Source organism: Notolabrus celidotus, chromosome 2, assembly GCF_009762535.1.
Source record: "Notolabrus celidotus isolate fNotCel1 chromosome 2, fNotCel1.pri, whole genome shotgun sequence".
Taxonomy (NCBI): domain Eukaryota; kingdom Metazoa; phylum Chordata; class Actinopteri; order Labriformes; family Labridae; genus Notolabrus; species Notolabrus celidotus.
The window spans coordinates 38,499,843-38,520,077 of NC_048273.1; the positions used below are offsets into that span (position 1 = coordinate 38,499,843).

At 42.0% G+C, this 20,235-nt stretch overlaps 1 protein-coding gene and 2 non-coding genes across 4 annotated transcripts in view; 2 read left to right on the forward strand and 1 right to left on the reverse strand.

The window, feature by feature from the left end:
• Positions 1 to 20,235, reverse strand: part of hmcn1 (hemicentin 1) — a 112,050-nt gene that overhangs the window by 34,588 nt on the left and 57,227 nt on the right. For both annotated transcript variants that reach the window (XM_034675328.1, XM_034675321.1), the window contains 26 exons: positions 19,779 to 19,938; positions 18,733 to 18,898; positions 18,130 to 18,257; positions 17,723 to 17,974; positions 17,493 to 17,588; positions 17,179 to 17,373; positions 16,965 to 17,095; positions 15,534 to 15,681; positions 14,593 to 14,719; positions 14,363 to 14,517; positions 13,955 to 14,233; positions 12,419 to 12,700; positions 10,274 to 10,382; positions 10,023 to 10,192; positions 9,659 to 9,813; positions 8,389 to 8,512; positions 8,147 to 8,248; positions 6,562 to 6,738; positions 6,295 to 6,446; positions 5,983 to 6,106; positions 2,339 to 2,514; positions 2,152 to 2,248; positions 1,654 to 1,776; positions 1,397 to 1,552; positions 712 to 993; positions 431 to 598 (listed from right to left, as the gene is read on the reverse strand). In XM_034675328.1, the coding sequence (XP_034531219.1) occupies positions 431 to 598; positions 712 to 993; positions 1,397 to 1,552; positions 1,654 to 1,776; positions 2,152 to 2,248; positions 2,339 to 2,514; positions 5,983 to 6,106; positions 6,295 to 6,446; positions 6,562 to 6,738; positions 8,147 to 8,248; positions 8,389 to 8,512; positions 9,659 to 9,813; positions 10,023 to 10,192; positions 10,274 to 10,382; positions 12,419 to 12,700; positions 13,955 to 14,233; positions 14,363 to 14,517; positions 14,593 to 14,719; positions 15,534 to 15,681; positions 16,965 to 17,095; positions 17,179 to 17,373; positions 17,493 to 17,588; positions 17,723 to 17,974; positions 18,130 to 18,257; positions 18,733 to 18,898; positions 19,779 to 19,938 (4,234 nt within the window). The remainder of the gene's footprint in view (positions 1 to 430; positions 599 to 711; positions 994 to 1,396; positions 1,553 to 1,653; positions 1,777 to 2,151; positions 2,249 to 2,338; positions 2,515 to 5,982; positions 6,107 to 6,294; positions 6,447 to 6,561; positions 6,739 to 8,146; positions 8,249 to 8,388; positions 8,513 to 9,658; positions 9,814 to 10,022; positions 10,193 to 10,273; positions 10,383 to 12,418; positions 12,701 to 13,954; positions 14,234 to 14,362; positions 14,518 to 14,592; positions 14,720 to 15,533; positions 15,682 to 16,964; positions 17,096 to 17,178; positions 17,374 to 17,492; positions 17,589 to 17,722; positions 17,975 to 18,129; positions 18,258 to 18,732; positions 18,899 to 19,778; positions 19,939 to 20,235) is intronic.
• trnas-aga lies at positions 8,666 to 8,747 on the forward strand. Its single transcript has one exon. It is a non-coding gene; the product is annotated as a tRNA-Ser (tRNA).
• Positions 10,802 to 10,883, forward strand: trnas-aga. Its single transcript has one exon. It is a non-coding gene; the product is annotated as a tRNA-Ser (tRNA).

Here is a 20,235-nt window from a genome sequence, read left to right on the forward strand (position 1 = left end):
AAAAAGTGATTTTGTAGACCTTTGACGTTGACCACACTGTGGAACAGTCTGCCTCTGAATATAAGATATGCTCAGATAATTGAGAATTTGACATCTTTACTTAAAAAGCACCTCTTTGCATCGGCTTTTAATACCTGTTGAGAGAGACATCCAACATTGTATTTAGCTTTTATTTATTGTGGCTATTTCTTGTGTTTTTAATATCTATTCTTTTTTTATTACTATTTGTTTTTATTGATTGTGTTTTTAATATCTATTCTTTTTTAATTACTATTTGTCTTTATTTCTTGTGTTTTTAAGCCTGTACAGCACTTTGGCCAACTGCGGTTGTTTTTTAAATGTGCTGTGTAAATAAAGTTTGACTTGACTTGACTTGATCATCACAAGAACACATTTCCCACAAATTCATGCAGAGCAAAGAGAAACTCACCTGAGAGCACTCGCACTGAGCTGGAAGCTTTGATTGGCCGACCATCCTTGAGCCAGGTGATAGCAGGAAGAGGAATACCTGAGGCCTCGCAGCTCAAAGCGACAGGATTTTTCACCACAACGCTCACATTCTCTGGCAAGGCTACCTGACCAATTATACTAGGAGGGACTGAAGAAGAGGAGAGTGAAGGAGAGAAAAGGGTCAAAGAGAATCTAAGACGAGGAAATCGACTGTATCTTTTTACAAAAATACTTTAAAAGCAACAACAAAGAAGTTCATACCATGCACACTGATGTCATGCTTGCTGTCAGCTTGTCCCGCCACATTAACGGCGATGCACGTGTAGCGTCCCGTGTCTGACACCTTGGCGTCTTTAACCTGCAGCAGTCTCCCCTCGTTCAGCACTTTGGCACCATGCTGCCCTGTGATAGGCCGCCCATCTTTCAGCCATGTGATCGCAGGTCGAGGCACGCCCTCAGCGGCACAATGTAGGCTGACATCGCCTCCTTTTGTCACAGCAATGTTGTCCGTGTCGCCCTCACTGCGTCTGATGGAAGGGCGGACTGAAGTGAGAAAAGCAGGTGAGATGGTGCACACGCTCCCTCGAGAGATGCTAAGACTTACAACACAGCAAACATCTGGTAAGTAAACACTGTAAACTGCAGCGAAGAAGCAAAATAGTATACTTTTTTTAAACAAACTGTAAATCAAAATGTAATTGGTTTGAGTTATTTAAATAATGTTAGGAGAGCTAATATGATGTGAGTATGAGTTTTGGGTAGAAGTGGCTCTTTATGTGGACTGTTGCTTCCTCTTTTAGCTCCTTCAACTCACTATTCTTGCAAAACTGCAGCAGGGATTAAGAGATTTGAACCCCCTCTAAATTCCCCTGAGAGTGCATTTCCAAACACAACACAATACCTGGAAAGATCGCTTCTTGTCACGGATATTTTTGTGCACACTCACCATAAACCTGCAGGCTGTACTCTTTGGAAGTGGTGCCCGCTGCACTGGAAGCTGTGCAGGTGTAGGAGCCTGAATCTGTCCTCTCTGCACTGGAGACTTGCAGCTGTCGACCTCCTGACAGAATCTTGAGACGCTGATTTGACTTAAGCTCAGAGCCTGGGGAAAAAAAACACAGGTACATTAAACCCTTACATCATAACACGTCTCCTTTTGCCACTTGGCTTAAGTATTTCTCATATTAACACATTTAAACCTACCATCCTTCCTCCAGGTGAGGCTGGGGGGTGGTATACCACTGGACTCGCACACTAGAGTGATTAAACTTCCTTCAATCACAGTCAGGGGGGACACCTCCTCTGAGCCACGGATGCTTGGAGAAACTGTGATAGTGATAGGACACCAAAAGAGGGCGCTCACATGTCATGAAATTGAGGTTTAGAATAACCTAAAACAGCTAAGGTACTCATGTGAGAGGACTAAAAGTAAAGAGCCTTTCAACAACTATATTTAATCAATGAATACAAACACATTAATATTAAAAACATTTCATCCCAAACACAGGACGTTAGATAGAAAATGAAAACTAAATGATGCTGCCATCATAAAAACTGCACTGAAGTCAGATCAGACAGAGCTAACTGTGGAACCAGCTAATGTGGTCTTTTAAAGAAGACTTTTTCTACCTAGTCCACTGTTTACATACTGTTTACATACTTAGTAAAAGAAAAGGTAAGCCAAAGTTAATCTGAACTCACCCCAGACATTGAGGTTGTAATTCTTCTCTGTTTTGCCAGCAACATTTGTAGCTTCACAGGAATACCTTCCTGAATCCTGCACCTGGGCGCTATCCACCTAGAGTCATGCACAAACATTGAGAGGATGTTACAAAAGTTTTAATCAGAAGGATCAGAGATTTCTTTTCGTCTCTGACTCTGGCTGTACCTTGAGCACACTCCCATCAGCTGATACGGTCAGGCCCGGCTTCCTGAAGAGAGGGCGGCCATCTTTGCGCCAGGAGAGAGTAGGTGGAGGGATTGCGTCGCTCTGGCAGTGTAGCTCCACCGGCCGGCCAAGCATGACTGTGGCATTCACCTCCTCACCCTTGATGTTAGGAGGCACTGTGGCAGACACAGAGGCAGGGTATGTTAAGTGTCTCTTACATATGAAATCAAATGTGTGCCCAAAATGAGACATCACACGTGATCCTCGACTTAATTCAAAATATCCTCTGCAAACAGAACTACATCCTCATAAAATGCAAAGACTGTTAAACCAGGAATCTGTGGCTGTTCAAGTATCATCACCAGAACTCCGTCCATTAATCACATCACTTCTGTCCTTCAGCAGCTTCACTGGTTATCAGGCAAAACTTGCATCAATTTCAAGATCCTGCTCCTCGCCTTTAAGGCCCTCCATAACCTCGCTCCTCAATACCTCTCTGAACTTCTGCACATCAACACACCCAGCTGCACTCTCAGGTCTTCCTCCTCCATTCACCTCATTACACTACCTGCCCGCTTAACCACCATGGGGTCCAGAGCCTGGTCTGCCCTCCGCCTCTGGAACTCCCTCCACCAGACATTCGTAACATCGACTCTCTTTGCATTTTCAAATCACATCTCAAAACACATCTCTTTAAACTGTCATATTCACTCTGATTACACCTCTTCACTGCACTTCATCTTATCCTGTTCATTCTGTTTTTATTCATTAATTACACTGGATAGGGCTGCTCGGTGGTGCAGTGGGTAGCGCTGTTGCCTCACAGCTAGAAGGTTCCTGGTTCGAATCCCCGGCCGGGAGGGTGCCTTTCTGTGTGGAGTTTGCATGTTCTCCCCGTGCATGCGTGGGTTCTCTCCGGGTACTCCGGCTTCCTCCCACAATCCAAAAACATGCTCAGGTTGATTGATCACTCTAAATTGCCCGTACGTGTGAGTGTGTGCATGAATGGTTGTCTGTCTTTCTGTGTTAGCCCTGTGATAGGTTGGCGACCTGTCCAGGGTGTACCCTGCCTTCCGCCCAAAGCCAGCTGGGATAGGCTCCAGCCCCCCGTGACCCCTAACGGGATAAGCAGTCAAGATAATGGATGGATGAATTACACTGGATCATGCCTTGTTGATTTTATCAGCCTAATCTTTATATTGTTCTTTTTTAAACTCTGCCCTGTACCGTGACCTTGAGTGCTAAGAAAGGCACCTTTAAATAAAATGTTTTATTATTATCTCAGAAGTAGACGGGTGTTGATGAGTCTAATCTACATTTCCAAAAGCTTGAGTTTCATTTGGCCCTTGGTGCAAACATGGGAGCAAACTGTTGAAGGTCTCCACCCTTAGTTTGACGCTCTCTATATTCAAACAGTAGACTAGACTATTAATGGCTTCTATTTAAAGTGTCTGTTCAGTCTGAGAATCTGTTCATCCATGAGATCGTCCTGATATTTTGGTGAATCTGGCCTCTTCCAGAAAATGACTGCTGACCCCATGCATTGCCCCTCATTACGGTTTCTGCACAGACAGAGCTGAAGTCATCGACAAGGACAGAAACAGAGCCTCAGTTCAGTTTTTGGCCAGACACAGGAAGCTGCTGGAGAATGGTAGCAATTACCACAACAAATCTGCCTCTCTTTCTACGGACATACTCGTTTTGATCTCTGTGAGGAAACAAACGTCACTTGAAAGTTTGTTTTTGTGAGCGTATGTTAAAACAGGCGTACAGGAACAGACACATGAGTACGGTATGTAAACTACTCGTCTTATATTTCCTCGGGGACATTAGCTTTGATTAGACTTGTACAACAACTAATTTGCCATCAAGCTCGGCCCTGTAGAGGAAACTGACATGGTTTACTAAAACGCTAAACTCAGTCATGTCATACTCGCTCTACATGCACATGTTTCACTCGAGGCCTCTTTCAAATATTGTTACAATTGTACAGCCTCTGCTTTGTGCTGAGGCCGGGGCTCTGTTTTGTGACAGAGAACAGTCGGCCAAAATATAATCCAGTAAAACAAGAGCAGCAACACGGAAAAGACATTAGAGCCATGGCCAGGGTGAATGTGTCCTACAGACGAGGATTGAACTCATCCTTAACAGCATCTGTCCACAGCCTGATAAATCATTTATTTAACAACTTCTCTGAGTATAAAAAAATGGCTGTTTCCTAGAATCCTGACATTTAAAAACACTTCCTTCAAGGCTTTGTTTTTGTTTGAGGGGAGCAGCATTTTTTAAGTCTTGGTTAAAACGATGATGAAAGCTTTGTTATTGTTGGCTGTGTTAAGTTCAGTTTGAGATGTTAAATTAAGTAGTTGAAATCCATTGTATTGTTTACACTTAAAGCTACTTCATAACGAGGTGTGTGGTTAGAATTACCTCATAATAACAATAATAATAATAATAATAATAATAATAATAATAATAATAATAAATACAAATATTAAAAATAATAATTATAATAAAAGTGAGAAGAATAATATTAATATATGATTATTAACAATAATAGAATTATAATAATAATCATAATAATAATACAAGAAATAATAATAATAACAACCACCACAATAATAGTGACATGATAATAATAATAATAATAATAATAATAATAATAATAATAATAATAACAATAATAAAAAGTAATACAAATAATATGAATAGTAATAATAATAATAAAAATATATATAATAACAACAATAACAATAACACAAATAATAATAGCTATAATAATAACAATAGTGATAATAACATTAATAATAATAATAATAATAATAATAATAATAATAATAATAATAATAATAATAATAATAATAATTATAATAATAATCAAATCACCAATAAACCAATCACACCCCTTCTCATAATAAGGTGGTCCACTTAAACACATCTTCCCTCTCACTGATCCCTGCTACACTGATGCTCGCCCACACTCGAGGACCTAGACTCCTCCTCCTCCTCCTCCTCCTCATCTTTACACTTAAAGCTTGTTTGTACCCGTGAGCAGATTTTGCAATGCATCCCCCAGACAGCTGTAGCACGCTGTGTCACTAACCCAGGGAGCACTTAAAAGGGCAGAACCTTTAGAGCAAGGCATAACTGAATTTCCTTTTGGCAATAAATGGTAATAATCTATGACGAGAGTGTTCCTAAATGAAATAACCCTCAAATGAACTTCAACTCTGTGGTCTACGTATTAATAATCATACCATTAAAACAAGATAATTCAGAGTTGTTCATGAAAACTGGTCAGGAAGCTTTAATAATAGTCGTAAGACTTGTTGAAAAATATTGATTCCCAAAATCACAGAATGTATTTGTAGGAACAGGATGTTTTTATGTGCAGAATTTTTAAAAGGTTTATATTTAGATGAAGTAAATAGTACATTTTTGTTACTCCATTATAAAAGAGGGTGACAGGAATGCCGGTTTGGCTCTGTTGGTAGAGTAGGTGCCCCATGTCTAGAGGTAACAGTCCTCAACCCAGCAGCCTTCAGTGTGACTCTGACCCTCATCCCCTTGCTGAATGTCGACCCTGCTCTCTTCCTTTCACTTTATTAAACGTCTCAATCAATACAATTTGAGAATTTACTCACCATAAACTTTCAGATCGTACTCTCTTTGCTGTTCTCCTCCAGCGTTGACAGCTACACACGTGTACCTGCCTGTGTCACTAACAAGAGCACTGTTCAGAGACAGCACTCTGCCACCTGACAAAACCTGAGAGACAGACAGAGACAATTTACAGAGAATACTGAATACAGAAACCATAAAACAAAGCCAAAGAATAAATACCATGAATCCCTTTGAGAATCTTATCATATAACATATTTGTATAATTGAATTGATTTGTAAATATTAGAGTATAAAGAGACATTAAATACCAGTTTAGGGTAATGTGTAAATACCTGTATGCCATGTGACACACTTGCCACAGGGCTGCCGTCTTTGAGCCATGTGAGGCTGGGCGGAGGAACACCAGTGGCCTCACACTCCAGCCTGGCAGCTTCATTCACCACGACTGTCACTGTACCACCCAGGCTGGAGATGACAGGAGGAACTGTGGGTAAAAGAAACGCAGCAATGGTAAATAATTACTGCCTGGTTTCCTTTTGGTGCATACATGAAGTTATGATGTATTATAATCCGATTTGTAGAGGTTCAACAAATCTCACCGAACACCTGCAGGCTGTGGAATATCTCAGCTACTCCAGCCAGGTTGACCGCAACACATCTGTACGTGCCAGCATCCGACAGTTGGGCGCGTTCGATCTCCAGCACCTGGCCGCGCTTCAGCATCGTCACTCCAGCTGCACTTGTCAGTGGTCGGCCATCTTTGTACCATGTGATAGCTGAAAGAGATAAAGAACTTCATGAAAATACCATTAACAAGAGGACAATGAATACAGGTTTAAACAAAATGATGTAAAACTAATATGAGGTTAAGTTTGGAAGACATTGAAAGAGCTGGAACAGATGTTTGTTGATAACAATATATGCACTAAACAGATTTACGTGCTTCTAATGTGAAAGATATTACATAATTCAACATTTTTTTAATTAGCAGGGATAGATGATTTAATGTTAGGATGTTTGAATCTCTTGGAACATGCATACCAATTGCAATTTGTGGTTTTATTTTTTATTCCTGGAGACTGTATAAAGTTTGAGTCTCAGTGCATCCTGCAGAGCATGGTCTACAGCAGTGGTTCCCAAGTGGGGGTTGCAAAACATTAATGGGGTTGCAAAATGCCTTCCAAAACAAAAACAATTTAATTTTATCCATATTTCTTATTAAAATAGAGGAAACTAGTGGTTCAATTTTAAATAAAAACATGCAAATCGTTTTTCCCCCCACATTTCTTTATTTATTTTCTTTATTGCCTCATGACCTCTGAGGTGACAAAGTGTATTAAACGACGATATCAGCAGCACAGGACACAGCAATATTGTGCACAGAGGTAGTCTAATTTTCTGCCGACTATCTAAATTAGTATCTTAGGCCTTTTTTTTGTTCTATTTTTTTTTGTTTTTGGATTGGCCTACTTGTGAATTCCCACAACAGTGAGGAACATATCAGCAATTCGAAGGACAAAGGGGTCGCGGGCTGAAAAGTTTAAGAACCACTGGTCTACAGGTTAGATCATCTGATGGCTGTTTGTGATTTAGTTGAAGATTTTTGCTCATGTGGCACAAAAGGTAGAAGTTATCTCTGCATATCCAACTACATCTACAAAGAGGAGTACCAGTATATGTAGGAGAGGTCGATATTGTGTTGTAACCCTCAGAAAAGTGAGGAAATCACTTCAAAGTCACCTCATAACTCTGCAGAGTTTGGATCACATTAGCATTGTTTTAATGTTTGTTAAAACCAGATCTCTGTGTTTTTGAATAGGGCAAACAGCACCATATAAATTCTCATTAAATGTTTCACATGCAGTGAGTACAGCTTAATGTACACCAGATTGTATGATTGAAACACCTGCTGTGTAATAAAGAAACATCCGAAGCTACGAGTGCTGAATCACACAGGAATGTGACGGCTTATCCGTGATGAACCTGGAAAGCAACGTGGAGAGATTGGCGCCGCCTGTAGAGAGTCATCTGAGATCTATTTTCCACTCTTCCATTAATGGGCAAAGATAAAGAAAAGAAGCAAGCGTAGCCAACTCCAACTCAGCAGCAGTTTTCCTAAACTACACTCTGGAGCCTGTGAGAGAGCGCAGCAGGACGGAGGAGGAAGTTTGTGAGCCGTCTTACCAGGTAACGGGCTGCCTGTGGCCTTGCACTCCAGCTCAGTGGGGAAGCCTGTCAGGATGGTCTGGTTGATGATCTCTCCAGAGTTAGGGATGGTGGGAGGCTCTGATAGACGCACAAGAGCAACAAATTATCACATGATCTTCTCCTGTCTCCACCCAATCCCTTGGTACAAAAAGTAGAATCATATGTGTGACAGAAACCAGGAGACGCCTGAGACAATGGACAGAAACATGCAGAGTTACCATGGACACTGAGCCGAATGTGCTGCTGAGTTTCACCAGCTGCATTTGTAGCCACGCAGGTGTATTTCCCAGAATCCTCTAATCTTGCCTCTTTGACCTTTAGAAGTCTGCCTGCAGACTCAACCTGTGACAGACACACACACACAGGACACACACAGGGCACAGGGAAGTCAGACTGGTAACGTCATATCAAGTTAAGATGAAGTTATTTTACATTTTAGAAAAACTTTGTGAGTTTGTTGAGAAAACCAAGTTGTTTCAGTAAAGTTGAACATGTGTTGTCGTGGCCGAGTGGTTAAGGCGATGGACTAGAAATCCATTGGGGTCTCCCCGCGCAGGTTCGAATCCTGCCGACAACGGCACAGTGCTTTTCCAGCTGGAGCAAGTTTAGATAACAAATCCCCCAAAAAGACACACATGGGCTGTTTTCGAAACGACCTGCTACATACAGTACTACCAACTAATGTAGTAAGCAGTAGGTACTGCCTACTTCATACTGCGTTTGAATTCAGTCTGTAGTATGACCGTTCTGTTGGATCTGTGTTGCAGGATGCTGGACCAGACATCACTGGATTTCTGGTTTCAGAAAGCGGAAGTAAACAACGACCAAGCTGACAGAGAAACTGCTTCTTTAGCATCACTTATGATTTAAAAAAGTTAAGAAGTGTATGTAATTCAATAATTTTCACAGCACCTAAAAACTGAGTCAAAAAAAGAAGAGGAAAGAAAAAGCAGAACGAGCGCTGTGCATTATGGGAAACAGTACGAGAGGCAGACTGGTCTGATGCATACTGTGAAATTTTCCTGAATCAGTAGACATCCAGGGAGTTTTGGCATACTGCAGATTTTGCTCTTGTTCACATGCTACTTACTACATACTGAATTTAGGCCAAATCAGTACTTATTGCTAGTATAGTAGGTGGGTTTAAAAACAGCCATACAGTGTGTTAAATCAAAAGAATGAAACTGAACTGATGGAAATGGAGTGAAGGGGCTGTGGTGGAGTAGATGGGATCAGTAGAGATACAGTGTGTAAGGTTCATCTGCATCAAGATGATTAATTATTACTAAAACACAGCTGCAGTTGAGAGAATAACTGATATATGTTCGATCATTTGCTGCTTAAAGAAACATCACAGACCTATTGCAGTAAAAAAAACTCTACTCCATGCTTGTGCATTTTTTTTCTGTGGGTAGAACTGAGGATCTTCACACACCGGTGGTAAACAAACTCTACATGAATGAATTTGTATTCAGACAATCAACAAACCTTAAGGTGCCCCTGCGTTGTGTCCACGGGTCGGCCATCTTTAAGCCATATGATACTAGGAGGAGGGATGCCACTGGAGATGCACTCCAGACTGATGGACTTGTGAAGAACCACTGAACGCTCAGCAGGCCCAGTGGTGCGGATGGATGGAGGCACTAAAGAAATAATGAGGACGGAGTTACTTTTCAAACATTTTGGAACGACAGATTTAGAAAAAGAAAAGTTACAAGAATACAGAAGTAGTTACCCAAAGAGGGAGTATCCCTGAGGCTTGCATACAAAACATAAATCACATCTATCAGATGTTATCATTTTAGCAGCACTGCAAGAATAATTTACAATTCTCACTGTGTTGAAATCTTACCTTGGACGACCACATTGAAGTCCCTCTCGTGGTCCCCGGCTTCATTCGTGGCAACACACTGAAAACGAGCCGTGTCAGAGACCTGAGCCCGGGACACGATCAGCCGTCGACCACTCGCTCCCACCCTCAGCCCCTCGCCCTGTCGGACTGGTTTTCCATCCTTATACCACCTGGAAAATAAGAGTTTTAAGAGTGATATGTGTGTACATGTGTGTGTATTTAAGTCAGTATCCATGAGAGGGAGATCTTACGTGATGACAGGTGCAGGTGTTCCAGTGGCGTGACACTCCAGCTCCAGAGGGCTGTTGATTATTACTGTGCTGTCGATCACATCATCAGCTCCATCGATGAAAGGAGGAACTGGAATTAGAAAAATACATATCACCATAAGTTTTTATATGTTTTGATGTAATGTTTCAATTCATCCGACACATAAATTGTTAAATCTTTGAATTAATGTCAGTATGAAAGCTGTGAAACTGTTACTCAAACTTTTTACTTCTCTCCTCTGTCTCTGCAGCTGATAGTAACATTATAGGACAAGATAAGTAAAAGTATCATGAGCACATTCAGATTAGATCTTCTTCCCCGGGTCTTTTCTGCTCCAAAGTCATTCAAACTGAATGGTCTGTTATTTGTGAAGCCTTGTGTGAGCGTTTCAGTCAGACATGCAAAGCCAGAGTGGATCAGCAGGTGTTTGTTTCCCATGTGGAATGCACACATGGTGTAGATAGCAGCAGCCTCAGCAGAAAGCATCAGTGCTGGATCAGGTTTCATGTGTTGTCGTGGCCGAGTGGTTAAGGCGATGGACTAGAAATCCATTGGGGTCTCCCCGCGCAGGTTCGAATCCTGCCGACAACGGCACAGTGCTTTTCTGGCTGTCGCCCATTTGTCAATGACTGAACCAACAATGAGGCCGTGGCTGTTTGGGTGATTAGATTAGTGCTGATTAGATTTAAATACTGGAGCAGAGATTTACTAACAAGCAACATGAAACAGTAAAAGTACGTAGAAGCAGATCAAGATTTTACAGGAAAATTATTTTAGGAAGTCCCATGAGTCCCCGAAGCCATGTGGAGCCAGCTTCCTCTCAGTGATTTAGCTGTTATCTCAAGCTGCAAAGAAGAATTTGTATCTGACTGTCACACAGCTCCTACTCTTTCATAATGTTCTGTAACCATAGACTGTATAATCAATGGACGTAGTGTCCGTGACGTCACCTATGTTTCTGAAGCCCTGTTTTGAAGCCTATCATCAGCAGGTGCCATATTGGAAATGTTGAACTCAACTTAACTTCTGTGGAGTTAGTGTGAGGTAAAGAGGCGGGCCTTAAGTCTCCTCGCCAAGATCTGCAGTGTTCCCACCTGTCAATCAAGTCAGCTGTGCCTCTCATTATACAAAACTAGTAATCTTAATATCTTCTAAGCTAGTTATGAAAAAATGTATTACTTTAATGTTTTATACTGCTTTTGTTTTTCATCAGTTATTATTTTTAACTATTATTTTTATTATTTTTAGTGCATTTATTTGATCTTCAACTTTTATCCTTACCCCCTTTTTTTAAATCTTTTTATTTGAAATAATTATACTATTATTGTTATTTTGATGCTTCAACTTATTTTTAAGTACATATATTTTATTGTTATTGTTGTGCATTAGTCTCTTCTTCAAAATCCATTTTTCTTATTTAATATGCAGCATGGTTCACCAATATTTTATTTCTGCTTCGGTCTTGTTTTCAATGGCTGTAAAGCTCTTTGAATTGCATTGGATTTCTATGAAAGTTGCACCATGAATACAGCTTGATTGATTGAGTGATGTTGTAAATGCAGCTGCTGTGATGCAGGTGGACAATAAAGTAATATAGATCAATAAATCAAAAGAGATCAGTCTTCATCTAAGCAGCTATAAAATACTTCCTCTCAATCAGGTGGCCTTTTAAGGAACCAGCCTTCTATGAGGTGTTTTTTCATAGACTCGTTCAAATAATCCACTTCCATTCCTCCCTTTTTTTACAGTTCCTCACTCTCTGTGAGAGATCCTCTATGATTAATTTATCTTCATGCACAATGTAGAGAGACAAATCTACCATTGTTTTTATCTTGAAGAGAGAAACCACTGAGCTGAACTGAACAGCGATGAAAGTGGATCAATGTGGAGAGTACAAGCAGTCTGGCTGGACTTGATTACTGTAGATTGCAACAACACACATGCATGTCCTTGAAAAATTATATGTAATTTTCTATGGGGCAATGTGCATTGTTGAAAAAGCGTTTGCATGTTTTTTCCACCATGTCTTGTAAGTTTGTGTCGGCCCGAAGGTAGAACTAGACTATAAAAGCAAACAGGCGTTTGTGTGTTTGGTGTGCTGAGCAGCGTGAATCCATTCATATTACCTAAAACCCTGACGTCATATTTGACCTCCTTCTCCCCGGCGATGCTTGTAGCCACGCAGACGTACCGCCCGGAGTCCGACACCGTGGCTGACATGATTTCTATTTTACTCCCCTGATCGAGCACATGGACGCTGTCACTGTTCCGCACAGGAACTCCATCCTTCAGCCAGGTGAGGGATGGAGGAGGGTGACCTCCTGCGTCACACTCTAGGAGCAGAGGTTTACTGAGGACCACTTTCCTCTCGGTTGGTCCATCATCACCCCCTGCAATGGAGGGAGGCACTGAGAGGGGCAAGGAGAGAAGGAAACAAAAGGAAGGGTGAAGCTTGGGGCACTGGATTAAGAACTTATTTACATCATACGTTGCAGGGTTTTATCAGTCAACAACTTGTAAAATTGCTTTATGCTTGAAGCCACTTTTAGCCTTTATGTGCACTTCAAGGACTTACGTTTTTTTTTTATTTAATTGTTTGCTGACGACCAACAGCTGCTTGACATTATTCTTGACTGCGGCAATTGTCCTATGTGAGTAAGTGAGGCCAAATGCCTCTAAGCTCTGATTAATACAATAATGAGCTTCAGAGCTCAGCACATATGTCACACAGTTGGACAGAAACCTCATATCTCCATATTTTATCATTTAAAAGTTATACTTTTGGGCTGTTTCGCCTTTATTGGATAGGACAGCTGAAGAGAGACAGGAAATGTGGGGAGTAGAGAGCGCAGGAAGACATGCAGCAAATATTGCGAAGATGGGAGTCGAGCCAGTGACCACTGAGATGAGGACTGTAGCCTCTGTATGTGGTGCGTGCGCTTGAACCACTAGGCAAACAATGCCCCCCACAGTTATTTTAATAGCCTTTGTTATGCATGTTAATAGGGTTTCTAAAATTACGTTTGTAATTAAAACAAAGTATTAAAAAAGCTTGTGGTTGAAGCTCATGCAGTGTTTAGTTCAGTCAGACAACTCACGTTATTTTAAGCTGAAAATACAGCAGACAGTATTTGTGTTTTGAGCCTCATTACTCCTCACAGATTGACTTATATGCAGAAATTGAGGAGCAATGAGATAGGACTAACTGGAGTGCTGGGGGAGGAGGTGGGGTTGAAAGTTTGCATGCAGCACTGGAGCAGGGCAGCAGTAGCACTGGCAAAGCAGTGGCAGGAACAGGAAGACTTGCAGCTTAAATAGACCTCCAAATGAGAGGGTGTTGAGATCAGCTGATGACGGGTCAGGATGAATCAGTCAAACCCGAGTTGTCTGACTGAACTAGGTTGCAAAAAAACAAATTGGTTTTGTGCCACCTGGAAAGTAGTGGATTTGGAGATATAAGATTTCTGCCTGACAGTGATTAAATGCAGCGACAGTGGATGCTTTGCTTTAGATTATTTCCTCTCAATCTAAAAAAGCTGACTCATCGATTAAATATGTTTCATACTATGTTCATGACATGTTTAAGTCAGGCATTCCAGCTGCTTTTGTTTTAGTGGACATGCAACATAATGTCTGTGGATTATCAGGCATCAAGCTCTTACAGTAGACATCCAGCTCAAAGCTCCTCTCAGCGCTGCCGGCCACACTCGTCACCCTGCAGGTGTACAGTCCAGCATCAGACGCCTGCACCCGGGGGATCTTCAGGTAGTGGCCTCTTTCAACGTACTGAGCCTGCCGGTTGGACAGGATGGCCTCGCCGTTTCTGTACCAGGTGATGGTGGGACTGGGCACTCCACGAGCCTCACACTCCAGTGACACTACTGTATCCAGCAGGGCTGTGACATCTGAGGTGATGTTACCTCCTTTGATGGAGGGGGGTACTGCAACAAGACAACAGAAATGATTAAATGATAAAGATATGCAGCTTAAGTTGGTGATGTGAGGCATGTGAACATTTCACACAGAGTACCTGACCTGACTGTATAGGATGTGTGAAAATCCACACTCACCGTAGACGCTGAGGTTGAAGTCCTTGGTCTGTTTGCCAGCTGTGTTCATGACACTACACTGATAACGGGCTTTGTCCCCAAGACGGGCGCTTTTTATCCTCAAAACCTGCCCCCTGTTTGTCACCTCTAGGTTGGGATCGCCAAGAAACACCAGCCTGGAAACAAACAAATGCACCTCAGGTTTATAAATGTGTTAAAGAAAGTAAACATGCTTACTGAGAGGGACTTACTTTCTGTCTTTGTACCACTGGATTGTGGGAAAGGGCACTCCTTGCACCTTGCACTCCAGACTGATCTCCTGTTTAACGATGGCTGAAACATCCTGAGAAGAGCTCGACCCTTCGATGGATGGAGGAACTTTGGCAAAGAAAGAGAGCATCACTGTTTCCAAACTCGTGCAACAAGAAAATGATCATCACTATCATCTCTCTCTCTCTCTTATTCTCCTCTATCCCTCTCTCCAACAGTCTCAGCAGATGTGTGTCTAACATGAGTCTGGTTCTGCTCAAGGTTTCTGCCTGTTAAAGGAAGTTTGTCCTTGCCGCTATAAATGGATCGACACCTGCGAGCTAGTTCAGGCAGACAACTCGAGCTGCACTGCTATACACGTCACATGTCCCACTCTCATAACCATCATCCAATCACGCCCTCTGCCTCTCAAATTGGCGGTCTATTTAAACTGTGAAAATCTCCCATCTCTCCTTCTGCCTGTCAATGCTTATTGCTGCATATTCTTTCATCCCCACCGCCACCCCAGCATCCACCTGCAGGCTCCGGGGGTGTTCAGTATGTTTTGTTCATCACTCCTAAATGTCTGCATGTAAACGTATCTACAGGGAGTGATGAGGCCGAAGCCTGGGCGCCAAACATGTAATATGTATTTGCTGCTACAATAAACAATTCAAACGTGAGTTGTCTGACTGTAACTTGCTAAATGCTGCAAAGTGCTCTGCTCATGGTGGATTAAGATGAGATCAGACTGAGTCCTGTCTGTAAGATGGGACTGGATCTGATCCTGTCTTGATGTTGGGTCTTTGTTAATAACATGATGTGGCGCTGTATAAATAAAGATTGATTGATTGATCAATCAAATGGGAACGCTCAAAACGAGAGCTTTCGGACCTCAAAGTGACTTTTGTGCTTTCTAATTCTGCTCACTCCCCTTACTCACCCAGAACATCCACTATGAAGTCTTTCTCTGTGCTGCCAGCAATGTTGATGGCTTTACAGCTGTAGCTTCCTGCGTCTGTCATGGCAGCCTTCAACAGTCTCAGAGTTTTTCCCATATTCAGAATCTGGATGTTGTTACCAGCAATCACCTGTCAATCAGCAAAGATACATGCAATCAAACACAAATGTTCCTGCACAACAACTGAAGTCACAGTTTAGGAAAGACTGCCTGAAAGCAACCATTAAGCTAAATACAACACATGAAGATACAGGGGTCTTAACCAAAATTGCTGTCTACAACTCAAGTACAATTAAAAGTAAACACTGACTGAGAGGCTAACACCTATTCAAATAAGAAGTATAATAAAGAATGTGCACAACACATGAAATGCTTTAAATAGCTGCATGGTGCCAAAAAAGACTCGGGGAACAACAGAGCATCTTTGTTGAGTGTGCTTATATTCAGCAGATTGAAGTGAGCGCTCTGATTTTCCCATCTGTGCTCTGCAGGAAGAACTGGTCGCAGTGCCAAGGGAACGAGAAGCAGCCAGCTAACAGGGATGTTCCTGCAAAGTCAGTGCAAACTCTCTGTTCTCACATCAATTTATCATAATTATTCTGTCATTACAGCTTTGAGCGTGCTGCCACGGTTGGCTAGCCTACACACACATGTGCACACACACAGGAGCCACTGTGGTCTGAGTGCTGTCCTCTTTAACAGTGTGCCCAGTGATCAGAGCCAATTTGGTCTTTGTGAGCACTTACATTAATAACTAGAAGGGAAAGATTATTATGGTCTCATTTATGTTTTTATGCATGAAAGGTTTTGTGATTCAATCCTTTCAGAGGACTTAGAAGACTACAGCGGGGTACAGTTGAGGCTAGTTATGAGGCAACATGGTACTCTGTCTATCTGAATGTCTCTCTCCTGTGAGTGTGCAATGATTTGGCTCACTTTGTAACCCTTTTAATATGGCTTTAGTTAGGCAGTGCTGTATTGTCATAATTCAGATTGTGGCAAACAGCTATTTCATGTGATGCTAGCAAAGTTTCAGGAGCAGGATCACACCTCACCCACGCCTCTTCTGGCTCTTTTATAAATTCAAACCTATCGCTCTCCTTGCCTTCCTTCGCAGATTCTTCACCTTGCCCTATTCCTTTCTTTCCTACTATACATAGGGCTCTTAAGAGGGGTTCATCTAGTCCCAGAGCTATGACGGATCCCCTCATAAGCTTCCCCAAACTAGTAACAGCAAGAATTTCAACATCAAATTCAGAACCACTATTCCAATTAAATCAAGAAATCAAATGACATCCTGTTGATGGTGTGGTCCTTACTAATGAAGCTGAAAATTGAAAGAAAATGGGCCTACTCAGTGTTGGAACAAAACTAACACATTTTTAGAAGCTAATTCAATAGGATTTCACTCACAGCACTCCCATCCTTGTACCAGGTGATGACAGGGGTTGGACTTCCGGTGACATCACACACCAAGTTGGCGGAGTGGCTCAGGACCAGCGACACGTTCCCTGGTGTTTCACTGTCACGGAAATCAGGCGGCACTGTGGAGGTAAGAAAAGTGAATAATCATCTTCAAATGTCTGAAAGATGGGACTAAACAAACAAGCAAAAAAAGGACAATCACCGTTGACTTTGAGCTGGTACTTCCTCTCAGTGGATCCGGCGTCATTGACAGCAGCACAGACGTACTCTCCGTTGTCCAACGGTGACAGAGAGGCCAGAATCAGCAGAGTGCCGTCTTCCAGGATAGACACACCGGGCTCATTACCCGTCAGCTCCTGGCCATTACGCAGCCAACGAATCACTGGTTTAGGAAGACCTGAAAACAAAAGAGATAAAAGGATTACAAAAAATCTAGATTACCAATTTTAACCCTTATATTGAATGTAATTGTTTGTTGTAATTTTATTAGAAGCAGATGTAGGGTGGATGTTTTACCTTTGGCAGGGCAAGGGAATGCTATACGTTGGTTTGCAACTCTCTCCTGTAGGGGCCTGTTGAAGGGAGGCTCCAATATCTCGACCACAGGAGGCACTGAGACAGTACAAACACATAATCAAAGACAAACACACACTTATAACACACACATCACAAAGCATCTGTAACAGTCTACACTTGCACATAACATTTCAGCACAGTGTAAAATAAAGACACAGACTGACACCAACCTTGTACCAGAACCCGAACTCGAGCCTCGTCTCTGCCTGCAATGTTGGTGGCCGTGCATGTGTAGGTCCCTTCATCCTCCAGTCCAATGTTGCCTAGTGCCAGGCTGCCGTCAGGTGAAACCGGGTATGACCTACCATCCTTCGTCCAGGTGAGGGTGGGCTCAGGGACCCCTAGCACCACACAGGGCAGCTCAACAGGGTGACCCACTTGTATCTTCATTACTCTGGGGCCAGCTTGGATACTGGGGGGCACTACAGGATAACATTGCAGAGTAACAGGGATAATAAGATAGTTGCAGCTCCTGCCATTTGGTGAATCCACTGTCTAATTTCAAATGAGTGTCTAGACTGCAACCATGATAACATAAAAAAATAAATGTGGAAGTATTTGTGATCTTCTAACTCACCAAGAACACTCAGCTCAACGTATTGTGTAAGGTTGCCAGCAATGTTGGAGGCAACGCACACATAAAGTCCGCCGTCTGAGACCCGGGTCTCTGAGATTTTCATTGAGCCTGAGGGAAGCTGAGTGTGCCTGAGAGGAAAACCCACACAGAAATAAACTAGAGAGTGAGAAGTGGAAATAATTCCTGCAAAGCTTCAAAATAAAAAAGCACAAAATGATTTTTTTTCACTAAAGCAGCGACCATGATTACAGCGTCTATGGCAGGCACACAGAGAGTAAAACAGATCACAGAGAAGAGTCTGATTACTCAGTTATTCTTTAAAAACCACAAACTAGGTCCTACGGCTACGAAGAGTGCAAAGACAGCACAGTGCTAGAAGAGCTTGGCTTTGTTATTGAGGTAGGTGAGAACTACATACCTCAATTTTACTTTGAGGGTAAGCCAGGATTACAGGATTCAACCACATGTTTATATACAGTTAAAGAAAAATGTAATTCATTGGGGCAAACTTTTACAGCAGCAAATTATTTTGGACTGACTGATAAAAAAGGGGCTTTCAGAGCACAGCATCAGTACTGTGTGTGGATCTGTGTGTGTGTTTACCTGGGAGAGAAAGGTGAGATGAGCTGCCTCTCTTTGGCCCAGCTGACGGTGGGAGGAGGGACACTGCTAACCTCACAGGGCAATATAGCATCCTCACCCTCAATGACTGACATTTTCATGGGGTTAGATGAGTCTCCAGAGCTTGCAGTGTTTGATCTAGGGCGGACTGGGTTGACAAAACATCAACATAAAAAACATATAGAAACAGGGTTTCATTGAGGAAAAATGTTAGGTAAAAATGTGATGAAATCAAAAATCATGTGTTAATATGCACATAATGAGATTTTTAAAGAAATATGAACAAAATCAAAATTGATAAAACTACAATGACTGGGTTGGTGTTATTCTTTCCTCTCATACAGTCTCCCTTGCAGCATCTTCCAGTGCTTTTTCTTCATACAGATTTATGTTGTAAAAAAAGTTGATTTCTAAAGGCAACTACTTGTTCAGGTGGTCAACATATTGTGAAATTTGGGGATTATCCATCAGAAATAATTCTTGACTAAAGTGATAGTGTGGTAAGGTACGGTATGGAATGGTGAGGTATGGCATGGCATGGCATGATATGTTATGGCATGGTATGGCATTGTATGATATGTTATGGCACAGCGTGGCATGGCATGGTATGGTATGGTATGGCATGGCATGGTATGGCATGTCATGTCATGGCATTGCATGATATGTTATGGCACGGTATGGTTTTGTATGGTATGGCATGGCATGGTATGGTATGGTAAGGAATGGTATTGTATGATATGGTATGGTATAGTATGGTATAGTATGGTGTGGTATGGTATGGTATAGTATGGTATGGCATGGGATGGTACAGTGTGGTATGACATGACATAGCATGTTTTGGCCTGGTATGGTCCGGTAGGGTATTGTCAACTGGTCGATGCTGCATGCTTTCTTTTCAATAAGCATAGCAATAATTATGTCCTGGAATAGATTCAGTCATAATCTATTATAGTCAAACTCAACATACACTGTAGCTCTTTTATCTATGTACAGACTTAAACCATCTTTTAAATTTAGGGGAGGTTTACCATAGACAGTTAGTTGGACCTTCTTGGAGGCAGAGCCGGCAGCATTGGTAGCTGTGCAGATGAACTCTCCAGTCTCGTTTCCAGAAGGGGAGGAGATGAGGAGGCTGCCATCAGAATCCATGGAGAAAGCTGGACCACCCAAGTACAGAAGCTCTCCACCCTACAAAACAAATCACAGCGGGGAAAGGGCAGAGGCCAGAGTTGGCTTCATTAACTCAGCTTTATTAACACTCGACATGGTACCCTGAGAAAGAGGTGGGTTTTGTGGTTTGACCCACTTAGTGCTCTTGAATTTATGATTTGCTTGTCTTTCCTGCTGTTAAATAAAGAGGCTGTGAATAAAATGTTAAGAGTTATACAATCCCACAAACCATAACTCAAAAAATGTGATGTCTTAGCATGAGGATTGTGTCATCTCTGGACTGTCTTTTTGGACCTGGCATGATGGACTTATCTT